Source organism: Neolamprologus multifasciatus, chromosome 13 (assembly GCF_963576455.1).
Source record: "Neolamprologus multifasciatus chromosome 13, fNeoMul1.2, whole genome shotgun sequence".
NCBI classification, from domain to species: domain Eukaryota; kingdom Metazoa; phylum Chordata; class Actinopteri; order Cichliformes; family Cichlidae; genus Neolamprologus; species Neolamprologus multifasciatus.
The window spans coordinates 33966504-33991199 of record NC_140451.1 but is presented as its reverse complement, the minus strand read 5'-3'; the positions used below and the strand labels follow the sequence as shown (position 1 = coordinate 33991199).

Genomic DNA, 24696 nt, shown 5'->3' with positions numbered 1-24696 from the left:
TCAGGCACACGGTTCCTGCTCAGATGTGGAGAGAAGCTCAGGGGAAGAAAGGCGACTGGTACGAGTCCAAGTTTAGCTCCTCCCACCCCGTTATCCTCTATCTCCACGGAAACGCAGGGACCAGGTGAACCCCCCGTCGCGGCCCTACCAGCGGGCACACACGCACACCTTTGTTATTGATTTAAATGTTTGACCTTTGACCTCGTGTCTCTCTACAGAGGAGGAGACCACAGAGTGCAGCTGTACAAGGTGAACACTCGTCTGCTGTTTGGAAGCTTCCAGAAACCACAGAACTCTCATCAGGAACTCCTCGACCTCTGACCCTGATCTGACCCAGACCCTTGAAAGGGACAGGGTCAGATCAGGGTCACGTTTTCTGAGACACACGCATGTTTGGGGGCGTGGTTTAATCAGCTGAGAGTTTGTGGACTTCCTGTTTGTCACTGTTTTCTGTTGGCGTCTGTGAAACGCTCTCCAGCTGTCGATCTCTTTGATCTTATTGGCTGTGGACGGAGGGATGCTGTACTGACTGTGTCTGCCTGTTTTCCTTCAGGTCCTCAGCTCGTTAGGCTACCACGTGGTCACGTTTGATTACAGAGGTGAGAAACACGCCGAGTACAGCAGGCGGACAAACACAGCTGGCACACCTGTGTGACCCGTGTGTGTGTGTGTGCACAGGTTGGGGCGATTCAGAAGGCTCGCCATCGGAGAGCGGGATGACATCAGACGCTCTCTTTATGTATGATTGGCTGAAGCGGCGGACAGACAAAACGCTGCCTCTTTACATCTGGGGACACTCTCTGGGAACAGGGTAACAACACACCTGTGCACTCACACACTCACTGCCCGCCCCTTTAAAGGTGACTCACTAATAGGGTGGCAGTGCTGTAAGACCCGCCCACATGAGAACAGGAAAGGACGGTCACGGCTCAGGGTGTGGGTGGATGTTGGATGGGTGGTGTCTTAGTGAGGCTTTGAGTCATTCCTGCCACACCTTTCCAGCTTTACTCACGACTTCCGAAAGCCTTCTCCGAACAGTCAGGCATCAAAAGTGGAAATTAGCTAAAGTTTTATAGTGGGGTGGGGGTGGGGTGGGGGGTCAGTGCTGCCCCTGCAGGACGTTAGAGGAACTGCAAGATTCAGTCTCAGAGGTCGATCAGCAGCAACGAGGCTGAAGCAGATCCAAGGATTTAATCCGAGTTTCTTTTCTTTCAGAGTGGCAACCAATGTGGTGAGACGGCTGTGTGACAGAGGTACACACAGACACACACAGACACACACACACACACTTCTCTCTTTAGTGTGTGTGAAATGAGGGCTGGCTCAAGACTTTTGCACAGCACTGTGTGGATTAATAACAGCAGATTGAGAACAACATTCACTAAAACTCCCAGGAGTTTATTTCTGGGTTTAATTGGAGCGTCTCAGCAGCCGAGGATTGTGGGAAACGTAGTCAGGTACTAATGATGACATCATTTCACAGGAAGTCCTCCTGACGCGCTCATCTTAGAGTCGCCTTTCACCAACATCAGAGAGGAGGCCAAGAGTCACCCCTTCTCCATGGTAACGCACACAGACTCACACACACACACAGACGCACACAGCTCCTGCAGGTGTGTCTCACAGTGCGTGTGTTTCAGGTGTACCGGTACCTGCCCGGCTTTGATTGGTTCTTCCTGGACTCCATCACTGCCAACAACATCCGCTTCACCAGCGATGAGAAGTATGTACCTCATCAAAGCTCCTCCCACGTGAAACGTTGTGTTTTCAGCGTGCAGAGCGCCTCCTCTGAGCTGAGCTCTGAACTCCTGATGTTAAAGTAAATCCCTGAGTGGGTGGAACAGGAAACGTTTTTACCGTCTTTGGATCATTTTGGATCATTACCGTCTTTTGGAGCTGATCCTGGATCTGCTCGTGCAGCGTCACAGACTCTCATTACAGCTGCTGACCTTTGACCCTGCAGACTAATCAGGAAATATTAGCTCGTCGTGTGTGTGAATATCTGGTGATTCACACACATGCCCTAAACAGCAGCACCTAGTGGCTGTTAGAAGAACTGCAGTCCCTGAATGCAGCAGAGGCGTTTAATGTCCCTGAATGTTTGTGTGTCTGCAGCATGAACCACATCTCCTGTCCCGTGCTCATCCTCCACGCCGAGGACGACAGCGTGGTTCCTTTCCACCTCGGCAAGAAGGTAAGAAAGTGACGAAACATCTCCACCAATCTGATGTGGGCGGATCTGCTCCGGCAGCATCTGTGTAACGCCGAATCACAACAGGGCGCTTTTCATAGAGCCAACAATCACACAGAGGAGCCAACAAGCAGACGAGCCTGTGAGCGGCGCACAGGCGAGGGTGGGAAGGAAGAGCCAGGCTCAGGGGGGGCGGGTGGCGTCGAAGACGGGAGGGAGAGGCACGAGTTCTGATCTTAGAGCGTTTCTGTGTGACGATCTGTAGCCGCGCTGTGACGGTGTAGACCGGACGCAGCACGCCGTTTTTCCTGCAGTAGAAGAAGAGACTAACCCGCCTCCTCTCCCTGCAGCTCTACTCGCTGGCGTCGCAGTCGAAGAGCCTGAGCGGTCACAAGGTTCAGTTCGTGCCCTTCCCCGCCGCGCTCGCCTACAAGCACAAGTTCATCTACAGGAGCCCGGAGCTGCCAAACATCCTCAGGTAGGATCAGCTCGCGGTGATGTCACGGCGAGCCGCGAAGCCGCGCTCACGCTGCTCTTTGTCTTCTCTTTCAGTGACTTCCTGGGCACAGCTCACCCCGTCGCACAGTGAGGACAGACAGGAAGTACTCAGATTACTCTCTGCACTTCACGAGAGGCGCACCGCCGCGGCTCGTTTTGTCCTCGCATGACCTCGACACGTCATTCCTCCTTCTGTTAGCATTCCTCCCACAGCCGCGCTCGCGTCACAGCACGCAGGGTCGCCACGGCAACCGATGCTTTTAAAGAGCGGTGGAGTGGAGTTTTTAATCTTTCTGTGTGTCGAGTTTATCACTGGAACTTTGTGTCTGAAGGCCTGTTACGACTTGAATTAAATATTATTTGTTTTATTTGTCAGGTTGTTTTTCTTCATAAAAACGTCAACAAACATCATCCTGAAAATGTTCGTGTCAGCGTTTCTTACAGTGGCTGAAATAAAGAGATTTTTATTTTTCAATGTAAAGATGCACAAATATCCAAAAGTAATTAAAGTAAACGTTAAATCATCAGATGAAAGAAAAATGTTAACAAACAAACAAACAGTTTAAAAACAAACAAACAGAAAATGAAGCTTTCTGTGTGAAAAACATCAGGTTCCTGTTTCTGTGGTGAAGGAAACAGAAACAGATTCTGACACAAACAGACGGATCCATTACCCACGAGACACCTGGGCGGTCACGCCGAGCCTCGAACAACAACTCAAAACCAAAATAACAACAATAATGATGTTAATGAGCTCTGAGCTGATGATGATGCTCAGCTTCATCGAACACGATGATTTTTTTTAAACTAAAAGAAGATAAAAAATAAAGATTTAGTTTTTAAACTGCTTGGTTCCCTGAACGCACCGCGGACGTTAGCTTATTTATGCTGTAATGTGATTGGATAGTGAGTAAACGGCGCTCTCTCGCTGTTTGACTCAAAGGCACGATTCTGCACAAATATCCACCTGGACGCACAGGCAGGTGAGGAAGCTCACCTTTCCTTTCAAATTAAAAGCTGTTGATCCACAGCAAACACCTCATTCTTCTAATGCAGGTCTGATGATGAGCACATCTAAACTTTCCTCACAGGTCAGTGTGCCGTATGACTGCGTTAGCAATAAATTTAATAACGCTCTATATGAACAGTTACTCACTATATAGATCAGCTTTATAGAATTATATTTGTGCGCAGATGTTGGCAGCTGTCAGCGAATAGTTATCAGCTATTATGAAACAAAAAAAGACTTTTTATCCATAACAGCAAATGAACTGAACAACAGAAAATGCAAATGTGATCTCTGGTCTCCCACTCAGAGACACAGGTCTCCGAGTGTCCAGCATTCAGACCTGAGGACTCATGTGAGAGAAAATCTGCTCACACAGACATGTAAGGTGAAATACTGTCAATAAGGCCTCTGCAATGTTCTGAAGACAGTTAAACTTGTCAGGTAGTGACGTCCAGCAGGTGAACATGCAGCTCCATGAACACGCACAGCTGTGGATTCCAGCTGCGTCTGTAGTTCTGCGAACTTTGACCCCACAGAGTCGAGCTTTTCAGTTCAGTCAGCTGCATTTCGATGTCACATTAACTGGCATTAACTCAGCCAGTTAATGTGAGACAAACCAGCTGCTCATTAAAGATTTCTGGTTTGATCAGTCTCGAGTCTACGGATGTATCCGTGTATCTCCGCGGTGCTGATGCTGATCCGACAGCTGCTGAAGCTTTTGAAGTGTCAGAATGTGGAAATTTCAACATCACTTGAAAAAAAGCTGCCAGCTAACAACATCCCTCTGACCGGTAGGCGAAGTTATTTTTAGCCAATGACAAGTTGAATCTGATTGTTAGGTTTGTTAGCTAAGATACCGTCATTAAGAAGCGGCACAACTAATGTGTCTGTGAGCTGATTTGTGATGAGCACCGCTGGCCCGGCCATTTACTTTTTAATGCACCTGCTCAGATTAACTCACTGCGTGTCGTGTCCAGGGCTGGACTGGGACGAAAATCGGCCCGGGCATTTTGACGAGACCGGCCCCCCAGGTATTAAAGCCATAAAGCCTTTGAATGAAAACAAACGCTGTGGTGACAGTGATGTACAGTCTTGTTGGTATATTTATGATTTCTATACATTTTATGTATAATTCACAAGATTTAGATAATTATTTGTTAAAAGTGAGACATTTTAAATGAGAATAAGGAAGAAAAGTATTTCTTTGTGCCCCCCTCTCCCTGTTAATGCCCTACCTGCCCGCCTGGCAACACTTTGCTAGACCCGCCCCTGCACAGTTACCAGCTGTCAGCTACTTAGAAAAGGATCCTGGTGTTATTTGTCTCTCAGAAACAGTTCATAACTTCAACTCATCCATGTCACCTAAAAGGTAAACCTGTTTCTCCATCAGCTGTTCAGCTCTGATGATTCAGTAAAGACATCTCCTGGTTTCATGTTTCCCTCTCACCACATATCCAAACCATCATGACCAGCAGCTTTACAGCTGTGGCTCCAGCAAACATCAGCTGATACTAGAAACTAATATTAAATAAATTTTAACAACAGCTGATCAAGCTTAAACGTGCTGCTGTTGTTTAGCGCGACATCCGTTGGTTTCCTGTTTCTGGTGCAAAGTGATAAACAAACAAGAGAGATGATCAGCTGATCATTGATCAGTTTCATGATTGAAGTAGAAACAGGAGAGAGAGGGGAGAGAATGAGAGAAGAAGAGGCAGCTGCAACGTAAAGACAGAGAAAAACTCCAGCTTTGTGTCTTTTTCATCGTAGCTGAAGTCCGTGTTCCTACTCAGCTCAACACGAAACGTGTGATATTTTCTCTGAATACGAGACAATTACGTCTTTTTACAGGCAACTCTACTAACTAAACTTATGAATAAAATAAAGTTCACTATCAGTAACATCACAGCACCACCCAGCTGTATAGAAACTCCGTCACGCTAGCTCACGCAGTAAAAAGTCAGCACAACAAAAATAAACTTGGTTTATATCTGACCCAGACAGACCGCAGGTCATAACTTCTTACCTGAAGTTCACCTGACACTCGGACTGGCGGCCGCCACGGGTCTCTCCTGCCTCCCCTTCCCCTCATCCACCTGTTGCCTCTGTGGAAGCTCCACCATAGCCACCACCAAACAACTGAGTTATTTTTACACATGGACCAGCTTCTGGCGCATCCACCACCTCTCACTGTTTATACTGTTACTAAAAAAATAAAATAAAATCGGCCCATAAAAAATCACCACTGCACTTTTACACAAACTGAGGACTTTTCTTTGGTGGAGACGAGGTTTCCTGAGATGTTGGAGAAGTGAGAGAGCAGCGCACCTGTCTGATGGAGTTACCTGCCAGTCGTCCCAGCCCACCGTTTCCAGCCCAGCGTCCTCCTCCAGCTCCTCGCCGAGCTGCACAGAGCACAGCGGTTATCAGCGCGTGGAGCTCTGCAGGGAGCGTTTAAAGGCTCACACCTTGTTCACATTCGACACGACTGCAGCTCCACACTGACACACAGGTGTGCTGTTACCTGGTAGATGGCTTCATCGCAGACGGTCAGCAGGACCGCACAAAACAGACTGTTTCACAGGAAAGTGCATCACAATGAGTAATAAATGCATGAACTAGTTTTTCAGCGTCACTCTGAGACAGGATATTTCTAACTTTAGAGATGTTGCGCAAATGGAAGAACGCAGTCTTACATATTTGTTTAATATGTGCATTGAACGACATGTCCTGGTCAAAAATGACTCCAAGGTTCCTCACAGTGTTACTGGAGGCCAAGGTAATGCCATCCAGAGTCAGAATCTGCTTAGATACCATATTTCTAAGATTTTCAGCGCCGAGTACAATGACCTCAGTTTGATCTGAATGAAGAAGCAGGAAGTGTGCTTACTCGTAGTAGTACTGCTGGGTTCGGATCCAGCGGCGGGCCGCTGTGGACCGTTTCCGCTAAAGTACCCGGGTCACGGAGCGAGAGGAGCGGGGTGACCCGCAGACAGTGGGGACGCCCGTAAGTACAACCAGAAGAGTGGCTACGGCCCCGCCCACCACACCAACACGGGGAGGTCGTGGGGCGGGGCTTTATGAGTAGGGGGCGGGGCAATCAGCGGTACATTGAAAAAAGAAGAGTCCCATCACTGGACACACCTGCCCCACAGGTGTCCGCAGCGCTCTGGCTCCGTGCGTGACTGGATCAGCGGCAGCCGTCACGGCTCTGACGTGTCTGAGCAGGACTGCAAACTCGTGACGTCACACACGTGTTTGAGGCTGGTCACCTGGACCTGTGTGCTGGGCTCACCGTGAGTGGGAGGATTTTCACGGCGTGTTTAGTTTGAAATCACAGAATCTGCGCTCCTCTGCGATCTCATTTTCACCGAGGAGTGAGTCCTCTTCAACGCCATCTTTGAGTCTCTGCGTCATGACGTCACACCACGAACGTCAGAGAACTCAGCGTGCATCCGGGTTTCCACAATAAAACGCTTCCTGTTTGAGCCGCCGCTGTGCTCAGGTGAGCTCCTCGTGCTCACAGGTACGCGGTGTGTCTCCTTAGTGTCCAGCGCGTGAGCCCGGCCCAGGTCCACCTCAGCGGGATCCAGTCCTCCTGTGACAGGTAAAGCTTCCACCTGCAGCTGGTTCCACTGGTTTTAATGGTCCAGCAGCACGCACACAAACACACGCGCACAGTTCAAAACTTAAACGGGGTCTGAAGCACAAACAGCGCTGGCCCCGCCCCCTGCAGCCCTCAGCTTCCTGCAGTGTTGAAAACTCAGCAAGGAAAATGCTATTGGCTGTCCTAGAAGTCGCTAAATGACGTCATCGCCTAATTTGCATAACTGGTCATGCTAATGTAATTGTAACCTGCTTGTTGGAGAGAAACAACATCGTGGAAGAGACAAAGTGAATAAAAAATGTTGTTTTTTGTGATGTCACAATTCCAACCCTGCAAAAGTGACTCGAAATAGGCGCTCTGTGGAGTTACTGTGTGTGTGTGTGCGTGTGTGTGTGCGTGTGTGTGTGTGTGTGCGCGCGGCTTCCTGCAGTCAGGATGTCGACCACCTCTCAGAAGCACCGGGACTTTGTTGGAGAGCCGATGGGGGACAAACCTGTGACGGCTCTGTCAGGCATCGGAGAGACTCTGGGCAAGAAGCTGGAGGAGAACGGCTTCGACAAGGTGCAGACACACACAGACACACACACACACACACAGACACACGCACACACACACGCACACACACACACACAGACACACGCACACACACACGCACACACACACACACAGACACACGCACACACACACAGACACACACACACACACACAGACACACACACACAGACACACGCACACGCACACACACACGTCAGCTTCACTGCTGCTGAAATCTGAAGGTCTGCTGAGATGAACTCTGACAAACTGTGCTGTGTCGTCAGATTGTAGTTCTGTTGGAGCATCTTAATGACCCACATGACCAATAATACGGCTGCTGTGAGGTACTAACAGGGCGTCCAGAAGGCGGAGCTCCAGGTTTGGTACACGGTGAAATTCAAGGATTTTGATTGGATGTTACTGAGCACTGATCAGCAGGAGTCAGAGTGACGCTCCTGTGGGTTCGAGCATCAGCTGCTAACTGAGAGCACAAACACGTCCACAGGTTCAGGTGAAGCTAGCAGACAGCTAGCAGCTACAACTGCCTGTGTCACCCTCCACCTTTAGGCAGACAGGCCACGCCCCCGATGGTGCAAACTGAAAAATAGAATCCAGATAGCTGACTTATGAAGACGAGCTCCCTCTGTACCGTTATCACGCAGGAAACTATCCACAGAGACTAACTGGACTGACTCACTGCTGTGTGTGTGTCTGTGTGTGCGTGTGTGTGCGTGTGTGTGTGTGTGTTTTCAGGCATATGTGGTTCTCGGTCAGTTCCTGCTCTTGAGGAAAGACACGGAGATGTTCACCGATTGGCTCAAAGACTCCATCGGCGCCAACTCTCGCCAGGCCGGCTCCTGCGCTCAGTGCCTGAAGGAGTGGTGTGACGCCTTCCTCTGAGGTGTGACGCCTTCCTCTGAGCTGCCGCCTCTTCACAAAAACCACACCTGCGTTTGCTCACTTCCTGTTTCGGAGGCTTCTGATGGCTCTGCTGCTGTTTGGCGTTTGAGGTGGACTTCCTGCAGGAGCGCTGTGATGTCACAGTGATGTCACAGCGCTCTGCCAGGTGTCTGTTGACCTGTTTTATGAGTTTGTTTCACTGAAGAACGTTTACATGAATAAAAGCTTCGTCTCCACGGCTCGCTGTCTTCTTTCTGAGTCCACCATAAAAACATCGACGCCTCCGTGTGACAGGGCACGGCGCCACCTGCTGCTGGTTTGTAGATGTGCTTGTGTTCAGGCACGAGTACATGTGTGACATCATCCTGTGACATCATGCACGTACAGTGACCCAGCCTGAGAGACGCTCGAGGATGCTGAGCTGCTGGTGCTTTCCCCGCCGCCTCCTTAACTCCACCCCTCCTAGAAATGGTTTCCGAAGAGTGCGGTTCCTTTAACACAGGAGCGACCGTGGCTTACAAGCGTATCTGTAACCGGAAGGTTGCCGGTTCGATCCCCGGACTCTCTGTCCTGGTCGTTGTGTCCTTGGGCAAGACACTTCACCTGCCGCCTACTGGTGATGGTCAGAGGGGCCGATGGCGCGATATGGCAGCCTCGCTTCTGTCAGTCTGCAGGGCAGCTGTGGCTACAACCGTAGCTGCCTCCACCGGTGTGTGAATGTGAGAGTGAATCAATAGTGGCATTGTAAAGCTCTTTATAAATCCAATCTATTAGTCATGTCCAATAGAACAAGCTCTGCATGTTTACCACAGTTGCTACCATAATGCTGTTCTCTGTGCTGTGAGACGGCTCAAAGCCGGACTGAAGTCCAGATGTGAACAAACTCAGAAAAGGAAGCTCAGACGGGTCTGAAGTCGTGATTGAAGTGTCTGAGTCTGGTTCCTTAAGTTGGGGATGAATAACTGTTTAAACTCAGTACTTGACCTGACAAGAGGAGGGTAGTGCTTATGTTCAGAATATGTGGTCCAACAGCAGGAAACACTTTGGTTCGTAGTTTGTGAGCAGAGTGAAAATTGTGTTCCTCACCAATAGGGGGCAGTGTTTACCACAGTGCTGCAGCAGGGTGTCAGAGAGCTGCTTATCCCTGCACGGCTCTAAAGAGGGTTTCCCTGGACTGGAGCTTATAGACAGCAGTATTCCTCCCAGCAGGAAGGATCTGTTTGAGCCTCCATGAAAGCAGAACAGAGGGAATTACATTCAGGCCTAATAATTCCTCACGCAGCCTGCTTATTAATTATGGTTGGCTTGGGTCACTCATCAAACAGCGCATCCAAATCTGGGACATCACTCTGAGCTTAAATTTAACAAACAAAACTTCTGTGTTGTCAAAAAGCGTTTTGTTGGGGCACGACTGCACTTCACAGCCGAGCGCCCCTCTCTCCTCTGCAGCTTGTTCAAAATGCTGCTGCCCGTCTCTTAACTGGTACACAGGCTCGACCAGATCTCGCCTTTCCTGTCCTCCTTCATCAACTTCCTGTTTATGGCAGAATGAATTTCAAAGGCCTAACGTTGGCTTATAAATGCCTCCATCCCTTTCTGACGTACTCCACCCCGTGTTCCCTCAGATCAGCCGCCCAGCTGCTTCTGGTTGGACTTTATGGGGAAAAAGCTTTTTCAGTTGAGGCGCACAAACTTTAAATATTAGACACACTTCCTGCTTTTAAGTCTCTTTTGAAAACATCTTTTCGCCACCACGTTTGCAGCGCTGTGAGTAGATGTGCTCTTTTTATTTTGTCAGCGGTTTTACCATTTATCTGTTTTTGTTCAGCACTTTGGGAAAACATTTTTTAATGTGCTACATGAATAAATTGGATGTAAATGTGGTGACTCTACGCTGCAGCCGAGGATGCGCTCGTGCGCAGAGATCCCATCAGACCTGATGGCGTTGGACTGAAACGCCGCTGCTGCTGCGGCGACGCTGACGTCTCAGGAAACGACTGAAGAACACTTTGACGCAGCTCTTCGTATGAATGACGCTGAGGTGAAATCATCTTTGAAGTGATTTCGTGTTTGAGCTCCTCTGTGGGAACTTCTGGGACCAAAACACATTTTCCTGTGAATCAAATGTCAGAAATCAGCTGATTTTCAGCACCGAGCAGGTCAAAGGTCGTCCAGGTGAGAACACGATGTACAAATGTAAAAAGCGCGTCTTTATTTGTTTTCATCAGTACAAAAATAACAAAGAACAGAATTGTATAAAAGTCGTACAGCGACACAGGAAGACGTCTCTGTAAACCGTCATCGACGTTCATCCCCACGCTCAAACAGGTAAACGTCACAGGAAGTGTCAGACGTCTCCAGCAGCCAATCAGGTGCCTTCATACGTCAGGTAAACAAAATGATCAATAAATAGATTTTAAAAATGGAGGAGGGCTTCTTCTGTTGGTCAGCGGACGAAAGTGAAATGAGACAGGATGGAAAAACCTCCTGATCACGTGTGTAAACGCCACAGGAAGTGAGGTCAGAACTTTGGTTTAAAGGGAGCTGAGGTTAAGGACCTCTCCAGCGTCACCGAGACGGACCAATCAGAGCAAAGCACTGCTCTTACATTCAAAGGATTCACGAAGCTTCAAACATGCAGGAGTGACAGAAACCGTCTGTGCTCCACCCGGGTGAGCAGGTGTGGCGAGCAGGTGGAACCAGTGGAACCAGTGCGAGGAGGAATGCTGGGAGAGGCTGGATCGGTGCTCGGGGACATTCCAGCCTGATGACTGAGGAGGGTGAAACCAGCCTTCATCATCACTGACGCAGGAAAGCATCAAAGGCAGATCAACTATGAAGGATATGTGTAGCTGTGTGTTGGCCCCGCCCCCTCAGTGTCATTCACAGGTTTTTCCATCCTATCATGTTCTAGCAGCTTCAGTGCTGGTTCTGCTGGTTTTACTGGGTCTTGGTGGTCTTGGCGTCGGGGCGCAGGTACGTCTGGTAGAAGAAGTTGGAGAAGAGCAGCAGGTAGCTGACGTACATGATGGCGGCCCACACGATGTTGTCCAGGCTGGAGGGGCAGTCTCCCTGCTGCATCCAGCGGTACACCAACGCGCTCACCGCCACGCCCATCGCCATCTGAGCGATCTGAGCGCTGGTGATCAGCACGGCAAAGGGGCGGGGCACGCGCAGCCCGGCGGCACGGGCCGCGTAGTAGCTGTACATGAGCGCGTGCACGGTGTAGTTCATGGTCATGAACCAGCCGCCGCCGGCCACCATGTCTTTGTAGGAGTACCAGGAGTAGAGCAGCACGGTGATGTGGTGGTACCAGTGCAGGAAGAGCAGCTTCTGCTTCCTCAGCACGATGAACGCCGTGTCGCCTGCAAACACAGCGCACGTTAGTCACACGTTTCATCTCGGCGCCGCTACGAGGCTATAACAGCTAACGCACTGACCGAGCTCAGGAGCCTTGCTGAGGACGAAGGCGTACGCCCAGAACTTGCTGACCGGGCCGTTGTAGAAGCTCCGGTCACAGATGGACTGTCTGAAGCCGCTGGAGCTCAGGACGTGGAACATGTAGGGAGCGGTCCGGATCGCCCCGATGATGCTGCAGAGAACGAGAAACAAACCCATCAGAACACAGAAACACGCCACTCAGAGCAGCACTACCCTGAAGACGCCCTCAGTGCGTTTGTGTGTCTGTGTGCGTTTTGGTTCTTACTATCTTGTAGGGACCAAAATCATTTTTCACAAACTGTGGTTTTAGGGTCATAATTGGGTCGTGGTCGTGGTCATGGTCGTGGTCATGTGAGCTTGTAGCTGAAGCATTATGTCAACACTAACCCAGGACAGTTGTGTGTCTGTGAGGATGTGAGGCTCCTTTTAAAGCTTCATTCTGCTGAGTTTGATGTTTGTGTTTACAGCAGCTTCATGTTTCCTAACGGCCGCCATGACTCCGCCCACATCTCTATTGTTCTCACACAGGTGAGAAAACAAACACACCTGAGCCGCAGGTTACCACGGGGACAGCGTGCTGGCTGTGCACAAGTGTTGATTCAGCAAGAATGCGAAGCTGCCCGTGGTTACCATGGAGACTGTCAGTTTCAGTCTGCAGCGTCTCTACGAGACTGAAGGAATTTTCTCCTTTGTTGAAAACACCGTAGGGGAGACCGGGGATAGTTGTAACATTTTTGACATTTCTGTCTGTAGCTTGGAGCTCTTTTAAGGTAGTGGATTCAAAATGTTATGCAAAGTATTTACATGTCTCGGCTATTAAATAGTGCAGCTATTTTCTCTGCAGCACAATTACCCATTGCATGGTATGGTCTCAAACACAAAGAGTGAAATGTTACAATTAACCCCATAGTCTGGGTTAGTTGTAACATATCCTGGGGTGAAATGTAACACAATGAAATAAGGGTACTGACCAAACATTAACATGTAATCTTTGTTTATTCAACACATGAATGCACTTAGAGCCATTTATGTAGCTATGTGTGTGTGTGTGTGTGTGTGTGTGTGTGTGTGTGTGTGTGAGTGACAGAATGCAGAAATCTAGCTTTTGAACATTATAATATAAATTATGGAATTTTCTGCAACTGAATATTTCAGTCATTTTGGTTGGTCTTCCTTGAGTTTGGCGTCATTGGCTCAGTGGGCATTATAACCTACAACACTTGCACCAATTTTGAACATAACAATGAAGCTGAAAAAATGTAGTTGTTCACCAGCATCGTAATTCCATTACTTTTTATCACGGCTTACCTTGGTGTGGTTTACAAAGTGCTTCAGAAAGATGAGGAAATCTGTTTCTTGCACCCTCCTGATTTATTTCCACTACCAGTACTTCCTACTGGTCCATCTCTGACACAGTGGTCTGCATAATGTATGTGTGGGAACACAAACAGTGGAGGAATTGTGTTGCCAATGGCATTAACCGCATATACAGAAGCGACCAGTGAACCTCTCTCTGCTGATGTCTTTGCCCCAACTTGTTTAATATAAGTTAAAGTGATAGTGTGGTGAGTTGTAACATCTGCATTATTGTTACAACTGACCCAGACTCCTGTAGCCATGAACTAGCTAACATTACAGCCAACGGCTAAAACATTAGCACTAAAGACCTACACAGAATATATCCCCATAGACATACAAATAACATAATTTAAGTTTGATGAGTTTAACTGCAAAGCAGATAATTCTATTAGAAATTGAAATAAAGTAGAAAAACTTACTTTTTGGTATACAAATTACTTTTTTTCGTGTTAAATTGTCTGTGTTTGACAAAATGTGCTGATTTTTCACATGTGATAGCAGAACTGAGTTGGCCATGCACAGGATGAGTCACATCATTTGAAACTTAGCCCTGATTGGAGAAATTGGAAGTGTTACAACTGACCCACGTTACAACTATCCCCGGTCTCCCCTACTAGCGGTGCATGCCCCGCCCACCCGGGATTCACTGCTTTGAGAGTTTCCTTCATTTGCAGCCTGACGGTGGGATCAGTGACATCACTGAGTCACGCCACGACCAACACTGACAGCTCTTTTATGGTGATGTAGTGGGAGGAGCTTCAGACCATCACAGCGTTGCTGAACGTCTCGTTTTAGGTGTCGCTTATGCGTGGTTAACTCTGTGACCAATCACAGAGCAAGGAACGAGTCCCGCTGTCCGTGGGGTGCGTGTGAGTGTGTGAGGAGTGTTACCTGAAGATGGCGAGGCTCAGTGACCAGAGGATGAGCGGCCGGCGCAGGTTGAGCTTGGGGCGTGTCTTCATGTAGTGCTGCCCTCCGAAGACCAGGGCGACGTACAGCACGCAGAACACGAACGAGCTCTTCCTGCGGGAGCAAACACGTGTTTAGGAGCGTCAACGTTTCTGGATTCAGGGAAAATCATTTGTTTTGGTGGCAGCAGAGTTTCTGAAGGGTTCCATCATTTTTAAATACAGCAGCTGGCGCATGCGCACATCACCGGCTGTGTTCCTATCACAGTTATGAGCAAATATTTCACGTCGCATCACGCGCGTCGCTCGCGGAGGGCTCGGCGCGACGAAAGCAAACACAACCGTGACGTCACTGGCCAAGCGGCTCACCTGCGGTACACCCGCGTGCTCCACTGACCACACGTCCTTACGTCAGGCTCTGGAGGTTTCTCGGCAGGTGTGTACCCGGAGAAAGTATCCGTGCGTGCTCCCACCAAACCCCGTTCAAAAACAGTTCGTTTCTGCGGTTCCTCCCGGTCTGCGCTTAAAGCGGCTTTTAAACCGAATGAGTCCGAGTGTCGTGAAAAACCCACACCGCCCCATCTATCCCGCTATCACGGCACACAAATCACGCTCTCCACCGACACAGAGCCGGTCCTCCCGGTACTGCCGCTACCGGGCAGGTGAGACACTTTTGGTGAACCGGATCGGGGGGATTCCTGGGTGTATCCCGAAACCGAGGCTGTATCCCGAGTGTCCCAGTAAAACGAAGAGCACCTTTAAAAACACGATAACTTTACTAACTTAACTTTAATTTAATGTTGCCGTTTTTCGAGACGGTCCCGGAGAGAGGAGCCGGGACCGTCTCGGGGTTTCGGCTGAAGCGGGACTCACCAGTTGGCCTGCATCCACTCGATCGCTCCCCGCTCGTCGAAGCGCCGCTCGAAGCTGTACTCGGACAGCCGGAAGTCCGTCCCGTTCACCGGCAGCATCTCCATTCTCTCAGACTCCAGTAACGACAGGAAACAGCTGGCTCGGAGCCCGCCCGCAGTCTGTCCGCGCACCTGTCTGCGGCCCTATTAAACAGCCCTGCGGAGGGGGCGGGGCCTCCGGACTCACCTCTCTGCGTTTCATTCATACTTCAGTGACGTGTTCAAGCTTCACTGCCATGAAAAGTTCAGCTGTCTTTAAGCGTGACCCGAGGAAGGACATCGGGGTCACCTGCTGCCTTTTACAGGTGTGACTGTCTGAGCACCTTTAAGCCCTGACCCTTGACCCCAGATTCAGCAGAGTCCGGTTCTGTTCTGTGTATCAGTGTTTGATCCGTTTCTGATCACTCACTGTAGGAAACCAAACAAAGTGCATTCTGGGTAAACTCCCAGCGCTCCTTTGGGACAGATGTGGGCTGAGAACAGGGCAGAGCAGGTAACAGGTGTCCTTTACCTGCATATAGAGGCGGGGCCATCTTCCAGCTGAGGGTCCCTGTGTGAAGCTGACAGTGTGAATGCATGACACCATTACATGTGATAAAGCCCCCCCGCCTTCTGCTGACGTCTGCAGCAGGACAAACTGATAATCAGACTCTGCAGGCACAAACTCTTCGTTCCACATCAGCAGATTATCAGCACGCGGACATGATCCCGTTTATAGAGGTGAACAAGTGTGTGTGTGTGTGTGTGTTCAGAGTATGATGAGCAGATGAAACACACTGATAACCCCTGTAACGTTCTCGCTGTAACACTCTCGCTTTGTAAACAATCGAGAGGAGCTGTGCGAGGTTAGTGACTCACACACTGGCAGCAGGAAGACCTGATCATCAGTCAGGTGAAGTTTTCACTGATGATAGCTCAGCTTCAGCAGCAACGTGACCTCTCACCCTGGCTGAGCGCATCCCAGAATATAAACCCACAGAGCCCCCTGCTGGTTACTGCAGCACAGCACTGCCCACATAAATTAAGCAGATGAGCTTTTATTCCGGAGCCTTGAACACACCAAACGAACCAGCGTGACGCTTACACCTGCACAACAGCCAACTCGAGGCAACTCCTCTGGTTTCATCCAATCACAGAGGCTCACCTGATGACCTCAGCAACACTCAGTGCTGCTGAATATGACCTGATGCTCATTTTAAAACTATGGTGCCATCAGGGTCATAAACCTGCTAATTCACTCTAATTACATCCAAATGCACCACGAGCACAAGAGCACCAGGGGTCTCAAACCCCAGACCTCAAGGGCCAGTGTCCATGATCCAACACCGCTGATTCAAATGGCTAAATGAGCTCCTCAACATGTCCTGAAGTTCTCCAGAGACTGCCAATGAACTCATCATGTGATTCAGGTGTGTTGACCCAGGGTGAGACCTAAACCCTGCAGGACACGGCCCTCGAGTCCTGACTTGTAGACCTCATTTGCTCCCAGTAACAGTTCTTTCCTCCTCACAGACAACCACCACATTTCTTGACGAGGAGCAGCTGTGCAGGAACAAAAGGCTACCTGCTAATTAGTAAAATACTCATTAAATATTGAATAAATAATTAAACCTCTTGTGTGCAAATGTTATTGATGTGCAAATCTATGCTTAAGGTGCAAAGGTGCTCCTGAAGTGCTGTACAAGCTGTAATCCAAATCATACTGGGTAATACTTCCTTACACTGATGGCACTGAGCAGATGAATATATTTCATACAGTGAGACACTACAGGATTATAAACTGAAGCCCTTCAGAATAAAATATGACAAACTCTCTATAACATAATAACTCTTCATCAGTCTTTGGAGCGTCACTGTGAGTGATGTCCAGCAGAGGGGGCTCTAGGTGAGAGAGCCATCAGGAGCCATCAGACACTTGATGGTTCCTCCCTTCTTTTCATCTCAGAGCGAGTGTGAGTTAGTGCGAGCAGTACAGACAACAGTACATCCCCCCCGCGCACCACCTCGCTCTGAGGAACCGCCTGAACCAGCCGCCGAGGGCGTTGTGTAGTCTGTTATGAAATAATGAGGAAACATCTGTAAGCTGTGCAGCTGTCCTCTGAGCCTGTGAAAACGGGACTGTGCAGAACATCAGCTGTAACAGTCGATGTGAAACAGATAGTGTGAGTTTAAATGCAGCGTGGTGCTGAGACTACAAACACGGGGCCACTGCGTTTAGACCAACTGTAGATTTTTGATTAAATTTATACTTTATTACATTTTATCTTCATTTCAGACCAACCCTCCTCTTTACTCAAATCTAGAGTGTGAAGGATTTTCAGTGGTCTATGTACAGGTGTGTCAGCAGTGTCAAAGGTCATCTGTGTTACTTCTTGTATTTCACACACTTTCTGAAGAATTTATGAGGAAGGAAGAAAAAACACTGACTTCTTATCAAATGACAGATGATTCCTATCTGTGGTTCAGAGCTACACTTCCTACAGCTACACAACAGTCACTCTGTGAAATATTAGAAATGATCTACTGTGGCTACCATGTGTAACTTTCCATTTTCTAGCACCGACTAACTTGTCTGGGCTGAGTTTTTTCTTCCATACCAGTTACTGGTACCATGTACCATGAGACACATGTGGCCCCAGTGGGAGATGTGGAGCCCCAGTAGGGCGGCCCACACTAAGAGTGTGTGTGTACTGGGAGAACACAGCTGAATGGTGGTGTGCCCACACTGGGGCTCCACATGAGGCTCCAACCCTCGTGTAGGTCATGAGGGCTCTGATTTGGGTTTGCTGTCTTTGCTCAGGATGCGCTCCCAGTGAAAACTGATCCTTATGGTTTGTACGGATTCTTCTCTGGGCCAAACTCTCAGGAAGTGGTTCACATTCCTCTGCCACGGGGCCGAGAGTTTTAGAAACTACAACCTGCTAAGTCTTCCAGAGTCAGCAGCCCATCATCTGCTGAAGCTTTAGCTGACCTGTCCAGCCCTAACTGCATGCTTTATCAAGAGGGAACGTTTTCATCTGAAAAGCCTGTTGTGCTGCATGAGCGCAGTCACTGCTGCAGTTTCTTCTTCATCCCAGCAGAGGGCGTCATTTCTCTGCTGGGACAGAAGACAGGGAGGAATCAGCAGCAGCCTTCATCCTGATGGGCCGTGAAGCTCAGCAGCAGCCGGCTGTGATCAGCCTGTGATCGATTTATTTATTGATGGCAAAAAAACTTTATAAATTTTAATGATCGTAAGACGGAAGCGATCCTATTTGTTCCAAACCGTTTTTCTGACGCTCCAGATGTTGATCTTCCCGCTTTGACTTTACATTTAAAGAGTTTGATCACAAATCTCGGAGTAAAAATTGATTCTGCATTTACCTTTGATGGTCACGTAAACGTGGTGGTGAAATCAGCATTCTGTCACCTCAGACGTTTAACGAAGGTTAAGCCCTTTCTTTCCAAGCGGGACTTGGAAAGTGTTATTCACGCCTTTCTTACTTCACGTTTGGATTATTGCAATTCTCTTTTAATAGGGGTTGGGCAGGGCACTTTGTCACGCTTGCAACTAGTGCAAAATTCCGCGGCACGATTTTTAACTGGCAGAAGGAAATTCTACCACATGACTCCGGTTTTGGCCTCTTTACATCGGCTTCCAATTGAATCTAGGATCCGTTTTAAAGTCCTTTTATTGGTTTTTAAATGTCTAAATGGTCCCGCACCTGTTTATTTGTCTGATTTGTTGAATGTTGGGCTAGTCAATAGGTATGCCTTCATTGTCATCTGTTGGAATTTTATTTTGAAATTATGCTTCCTGTAATGCTACGGAGAGAGTTCACATTGGTGTGAGTGTTCTGGTAAAAAGCCGATGCTCCACGTGTGAGTATTCCTCCGTCTAAGTAATAAGTATCTTCGGCGTTCATGCAGAATATATATATATATATATATATATATATATATATATATATATATATATATATATATATATATATATATATATATATATATATATATATATATATATATATATGCTGTACCAGTGTACCTGCACATGTGATGTGACAATAAAAGTGATTTGATTTGTTTTGATATGCAGACATGAACGTGGCTCATTCGAAGCACAAGTTTCATACAGATCATTACGTCATATCTGGAGAAAATAAAAAAAACTGAAATAGAGGAAATAGAGGCACTGCTGGGACACCTGAGCAGCGCCGTGTGACGTGAAAACAGGTTCAGGAACGTTATCCCAGTGGATCCCAGGACACTAGGTTTCAGTTATGAACATACGAAGGTCTACCTGTCCCAGGTTTTTTTTAGGAAACAGTTTTATTATTAAAAGAAGTAATTTTAGAGGTGAAAGAAACAAAAACTTGTTTTTACATGAGACAAACGTCTGACAAATAATTTTAGGATTCATATTCAACAGAATAAAGAATAAAACATTCACAAGTCTAAAAGCAGCAGGATAAACACAGTTTATTCGAGCTTTTATTTTGAAAGTTAAGCGTACGCGTAATCGGTTGTAGGCGTGTCTTCCGCTCGGGCCTGTCTGACGTAGCTCTACGACCCGTTACGTCACCAAAGATGCGGAAGTTGGAGTCACCGTGGAGAACGTAAACTAATGTCAAGCAAGCGGCTGAAAAAGCGAGCAAAGAGCGGCGGAAGCGCGAGAACAAGGAGCCGAGCGGACTCTTCACCTCCGATTGGACTTTCACTGCTTCCGCCATGGAACCTAGTTCACTTAGCTAGCCGTTACAGTTACTACTCCCGCACTTCGCCGTTACATCTGTCGTTACAGTCAGCGTTACCGTGAAATGGAGCGAGCGGGTGACCCGGAGTCCGCCGCGGTGCCGCCGAGCTGCTGCAGGGGTCTCTGAAAGCTGCAGACCCCGCTGCATCCCATCGTATCCCGGAGGTAAGTGGGCTGCGTGCGAATCTTCTTTGAAAAACATGACATTTTAAGATGATTCCCTCATGAATGAAATTTAACAAGCGGGAGAACAAAGCTGGGGGTCTGCCCCCGGGGCAGCAGCACCTGCCCATTATTCCGGGGTACGTTTGACCCCACAAACAGTGTTTCCCTCAGTCACATTTCTACTTTTACAACCCTCCCCGCGCCTCTTCACAAGGATGGTCCACCCTGCCGAGCGGTGCCAACAGCGATGCCAGGCTCTTGGAAAAGTCGACATTTCAGATCATTCAGGGCTGCTGAGTCGATTAAGTGCATGCCGGACATGAAAATGTCTGCCTGTGATGTAAATGAAAGGTTTAGTATGACACGCAGGAATGTGAAGTGTGGATTTTACTGGGGGGGAGTGGTAAAAACACACATTTCTGAAAGGAGTTCGGGCTGCTGCCGACAACAGCCGGAATCAGAGCTCTAAAAAAGCAGCAAAAACCGACCCTTTGTTCTTGAAAAGGCTTCTTGCTGTCAAATAAAGTCCCATCGAGCATGTTTAAGTTGTGTGGATTAGATTTGAGGTCATTTAAAGAGAAACTGCAGCGAGTCCCGTGTTTATCCGCGTGGATGTGGACAGGCGGACAGTGTTCAGGCTGTCAGTGCTCGCCTTGAAGCTGCTAACAAACCCAAACAGTGTTCGTGAAAGTGGAAGACTCGAACACGATGAGGTCATTTCTGAAGTTGCTGCGTGCTTTTTGTCGTTCCTGCGTTTCATCACTACAAACTGAACGAGTTATTTCCAGTTTCTCTTTGATGCTTCTCGTTTCATCTCACAAATAAAAGCAGGAACTCTTTACGCACGTTTCACGTCTTTACTTCAACGTGAAATTATTAGCTTAACGCTTTTTAAAGTAATCCAGCACACAGCAGGCCTCATGATGATCACTGATATCATAGAACAGCTCTGTGATTATTATTATTATTATGATTATTATGATTATTATTATACGCGAGAGTTAGAAAGCCTTTAAGCAGCCCGGACATCTCCAGCCTCATCCAGCTTCTTCCCCTTCAACAGATAAACTGAATTAATCTTAGAAGCGATTCTTGTATCCAAACATTTCATTTACCTGTAAAAACCAGACGTGCACCTTCAGTATGACTTTATTCTGAAAGATGAAGTTATGTAAAATGTAAAAACTTTTAAAATGTTACATTTCTACTGATAGTTTTTTAAAGATTTATGAAGAAATAATAATGTTGTAAGTGACTTGTTGTGGCCCACAGGCAGTAATTTTAGGAGCCCACAGTGAGAATCACTGACCAAGGTTAGATTTTTATTTTCACGAGAGTGAATTTATTGAAACGAGAGAACGTTTGGAGTGAAGGAGGTGTGGGACAGCTGACGAGGCAGTAATGAGTCCACAGGACGATGACGGGGCTTAAAGGTACAGCAGCGTGTCGTCAGCATAGCAGCGAATATCCTGTGTATCCTGGTCAGCAGTAGTCTAAGCACGTGGCAGCCTGGTCAGATGAACCACCTCAGCTGGGTCCTTCAGACGTGGAGGACTGAGCTGCACATCCTGGCTCCGCCCCTCAGAAGAAGCTCGTTTCTGACACCCGTCCTTCTGTCACCACCCTAAGCCCGTGGTCATAGATCAGGGTAGGAACGTGGTTCAACGAGTAGCCGGTCATGGCTGTACGAGTCTGTCTGCTCAGCTGTTCCCTCGCCCACGAGCAGAACCCAGAGATGCTCCCAAACAGGCAGCTGAGGACTCGGAGGTTCTCATTCTCATTACAGCTGCTTCGCATTGAGCTGCAAAACACCGCAGAGCGAGGCAAGACCAAATCCCGAGACCACCCAGCCAGAAACCATCCTGCACGATAATAAACAAGTTCCTCTGAAAGTGAGCTCTTGGAGGACGCCGTGCTTCACAGGAGAAAACGATTACACTGCTGTCGGTCGAAGCGGAGGCAGAGACGACGCTCAGATCTACAAGAACGAGCACTCAACACACCGAACTCGCTGATATCAGACAACAGGAGGAGCAGACTGATCACTGTAGTCCTGCTGCGCTCAAGTACACGCAAAAGCAACTAATACTGCAAAAACTCATGTTTAACTTATAATTGAACCTATAATTTCAGCTGTTACAAAAGGCGTCGGCACCTCGAGAAGGTTTCAGGAAACGGCAGATTAAAAATGATGAATGATAACAGGAAAAGACAAGCGTATATTTTTGTGAGTTTGGGATATTCTTCATCCTGAAACTGGATCCAGGGTGGAGCTGACCAGCACTCCCAGCAGCTGCGACACAGGTAAGAGGACCCGTGCAGCTTGGCTCAGATTATTTTGAGTGAATCTGTAACCTTCTGCTTGTTGTTTCCCAGCTGCGAGTAACGTCCTCGCCTCTGGAGGGGTCGGCAGGAGTGAAAGACGTGTTCCAGCTCAAACAGGCCACGGATGTATAAATGTGTTTGTGCTGAGAGCACGGCACGGGGAGACGCACGCCGCACGTCACTGGGCTGTCAGAAGAGCGCCCCCTGTGGAGCAGCTGCAGGTGTACGCTGATGTAACGCACAGAGTGATGAGGTCACAGGCTGTGGGCCGGTCCCGCTGCAGTGACGCGTGACATCACAGTTTAATCAGCCTGTAATTCTGCACATTGTCCTGATACTGGACACCCCCCGCTCCCCGCGCTCCCCCCACCTTTCCTAAGCTGCCATCTGTCACAGCTGCCCGTCATTGGCTGTGAAGGAGCCGGGTCTGCAGACGGCGGAGCGCCCGATTGGCTGGCAGACTGTCTGGAAGGAGGAGGGGTAGGCGGGGCGTCAGCTGATTACAAGAGAGGGGAAGTAGAGGTGGAGGAAGACGAGGAAGAGGAGGAGCTGAGCGCAGTCTGTAAATCCACGATGAGCCGGCGCTGCTGCAGACAACAAGTGTTCAGAGAGGAAGAGGAGGCCGAAGGAGGATAAAACCAGCTGTAGCACGCAGAGAGGCGGGTTACCACGGCAACTGCCGCAGCGAGGACACACAGGTAAGGTTACAGCGGCAGGCGTGTGTGTGTACGTGTGGTTTTATGTGGTGGATGAGCTGTGTGTGGTGGGAGGAGGAGGAGGGAATCCTATTAGCAGAGTCCAGGAAAAGAAGGACTAAGAGTGCTTATCACACACACACACACACACACACACACACACACACACACACACGTATCTCACACTCTTTATATCTCAGGTATGAAGTAATCTGACCTCTCACTGCAGTAAAACTGTGTAAAAATACTCTGAAACAAGTAAAAGTACTTGGTGGTTACCTCTGGGAGGAGAGCTCAGTCTGAACACAAACAAAGGCAGTTTGTACCACAGCAGCATGTGAGACACCATTATTGAACGCTCTCGTCCACGTAGAGTCCAAAAAATCATTTCAAAGGTCATATTTTAAGGAGCTGCTGCAGTTATCAGGAGACTTTAGCTCCCAGCGCACAGAAGCTTCCTCGGTTGGTCGATTAGTTCGTGTAATCGTGAGACTTTGGTTTAACAGCCTCTTCTGGATCTGAGTGACTCGGAGGAAGAACAGCAGCTCAAAGTCTGGTGGCTTCAAACAGAGTTTGAAACTTCTGTGAACTTTAACATATAATAAGATTTATTAAGCTGCAAACAGACACGAACAAGCTTCAGTGCGAGCAGCTGTCTGTCAGCTCTGTGAGGATCCTCAGGAAGACGTCTCCTCAGGAAGACGTCTCCTCAGGAAGACGTCTCCTCAGCTGAGGGCGGCTCTGCCATCCGTGACTGATGGTGTCCTGCTGTGTGTTGTCAGATCCAGGTGTGCTTTCACTGCACTGACACTGTGTTTGCATCGTTGTCATGCTGGAACAGAAAGCTGCTGTCAGTCAGATGTTTCCAGATGTTCCTGCGTGGTGGATCAGACTCTGTGATTCATCAGTTTATCAAAGATCTCCAACAGCTCTGACTGAGCTGCAGCTGAAACCATGACAGAGCCTCCACCAGCTTCACAGATGGCTGCAGACTGCAGGTTGCCTTCATTAAGAACGGCTTCTCGATCGGCTGAAGGTCCAGATCATCTCTCAGGTCCTGTTCAGCTGCTGTCGAGTTTTTATGGCCTCCCACTTCTTCTTCTGTCCACTTTCCTCAGGGTTTTGAGGACACACTGACACCACGCTGAGATGTGCAGCGTTTCAGCTGACAGCTCTTTGGAATCACCGTGTTGGAGACAAAATGCTGTTTTCATGAGAAGCTGTGATATCGTTGGCATTTTTGATAGATTTGGTAAAGAAACTGGAACAGATGATGAGTTTGTGTGACAGCTGATGCTAACTAACTGCACCTCTGCTCAGGTGTGTGGGATTCACTGTCATTCCTGTGAGAAAGGTCCGGTACAAGGACTGAACAGGAGAGGAAGAGCAGCCACAGAAGAACTTTCAGGAGCTTCAGGAAG

The 24696-nt window shown here is 48.5% G+C and overlaps 4 protein-coding genes across 8 annotated transcripts in view; 3 read left to right on the top strand and 1 right to left on the bottom strand.

Moving 5' to 3' along the window:
- Positions 1-3057, top strand: part of abhd12 (abhydrolase domain containing 12, lysophospholipase) — an 11688-nt gene extending 8631 nt beyond the window's left edge. For all 3 annotated transcript variants that reach the window (XM_085182581.1, XM_085182582.1, XM_085182580.1), the window contains 10 exons: positions 5-124; positions 219-249; positions 554-599; positions 679-811; positions 1216-1253; positions 1484-1563; positions 1641-1723; positions 2116-2194; positions 2542-2669; positions 2744-3057. In XM_085182581.1, coding sequence (XP_085038707.1) covers positions 5-124; positions 219-249; positions 554-599; positions 679-811; positions 1216-1253; positions 1484-1563; positions 1641-1723; positions 2116-2194; positions 2542-2669; positions 2744-2780 — 775 coding nt within the window. In that variant the 3' untranslated portion in view covers positions 2781-3057. The remainder of the gene's footprint in view (positions 1-4; positions 125-218; positions 250-553; positions 600-678; positions 812-1215; positions 1254-1483; positions 1564-1640; positions 1724-2115; positions 2195-2541; positions 2670-2743) is intronic.
- The window catches only part of LOC146505956 (very long chain fatty acid elongase 6-like), a 15995-nt gene extending 52 nt beyond the window's left edge, over positions 1-15943 (bottom strand). Inside the window, exons 1-5 of one of the 2 annotated variants that reach the window (XR_014877564.1) lie at positions 15318-15943; positions 14428-14559; positions 12177-12328; positions 372-12101; positions 1-323 (exon numbers count right to left, since the gene is read on the bottom strand). The exon at positions 1-323 is cut by the window's left edge and continues 52 nt beyond it. Coding sequence is in view for 1 of the 2 variants with exons in the window: in XM_085182583.1 (XP_085038709.1) it covers positions 11677-12101; positions 12177-12328; positions 14428-14559; positions 15318-15421 (813 nt within the window). In the remaining variant the exon portion in view is untranslated. Of the gene's footprint in view, positions 12102-12176; positions 12329-14427; positions 14560-15317 lie in introns of both variants that reach the window. The other variant, XM_085182583.1, reaches the window with a different exon arrangement.
- On the top strand, positions 7192-8972 carry LOC146505957 (barrier-to-autointegration factor-like protein). The gene is made up of 3 exons (XM_085182588.1): positions 7192-7302; positions 7737-7863; positions 8590-8972. Exons 2-3 carry the CDS (start codon positions 7738-7740, stop codon positions 8734-8736), a joined length of 273 nt encoding a protein of 90 aa, XP_085038714.1. The 5' UTR covers positions 7192-7302; position 7737; the 3' UTR covers positions 8737-8972.
- A 3780-nt stretch (positions 15944-19723) lies between the features above and the next one.
- Positions 19724-24696, top strand: part of psda (pleckstrin and Sec7 domain containing a) — a 50398-nt gene continuing 45425 nt past the window's right edge. The window contains exon 1 of one of the 2 annotated variants that reach the window (XM_085183154.1): positions 19724-23278. The gene's annotated coding sequence lies outside the window, so the exon portion shown is untranslated. The remainder of the gene's footprint in view (positions 23279-24696) is intronic. The other variant, XM_085183153.1, reaches the window with a different exon arrangement.

Coding starts and splice junctions, on each gene's coding strand:
- LOC146505957 (XM_085182588.1), top strand. CDS start 7,738: ATGTCGACCACCTCTCAGAAGCACCGGGACTTTGTTGGAGAGCCGATG. Junction 7,864..8,589: donor AGGAGAACGGCTTCGACAAG/GTGCAGACACAC, acceptor GTGTGTTTTCAG/GCATATGTGGTTCTCGGTCA.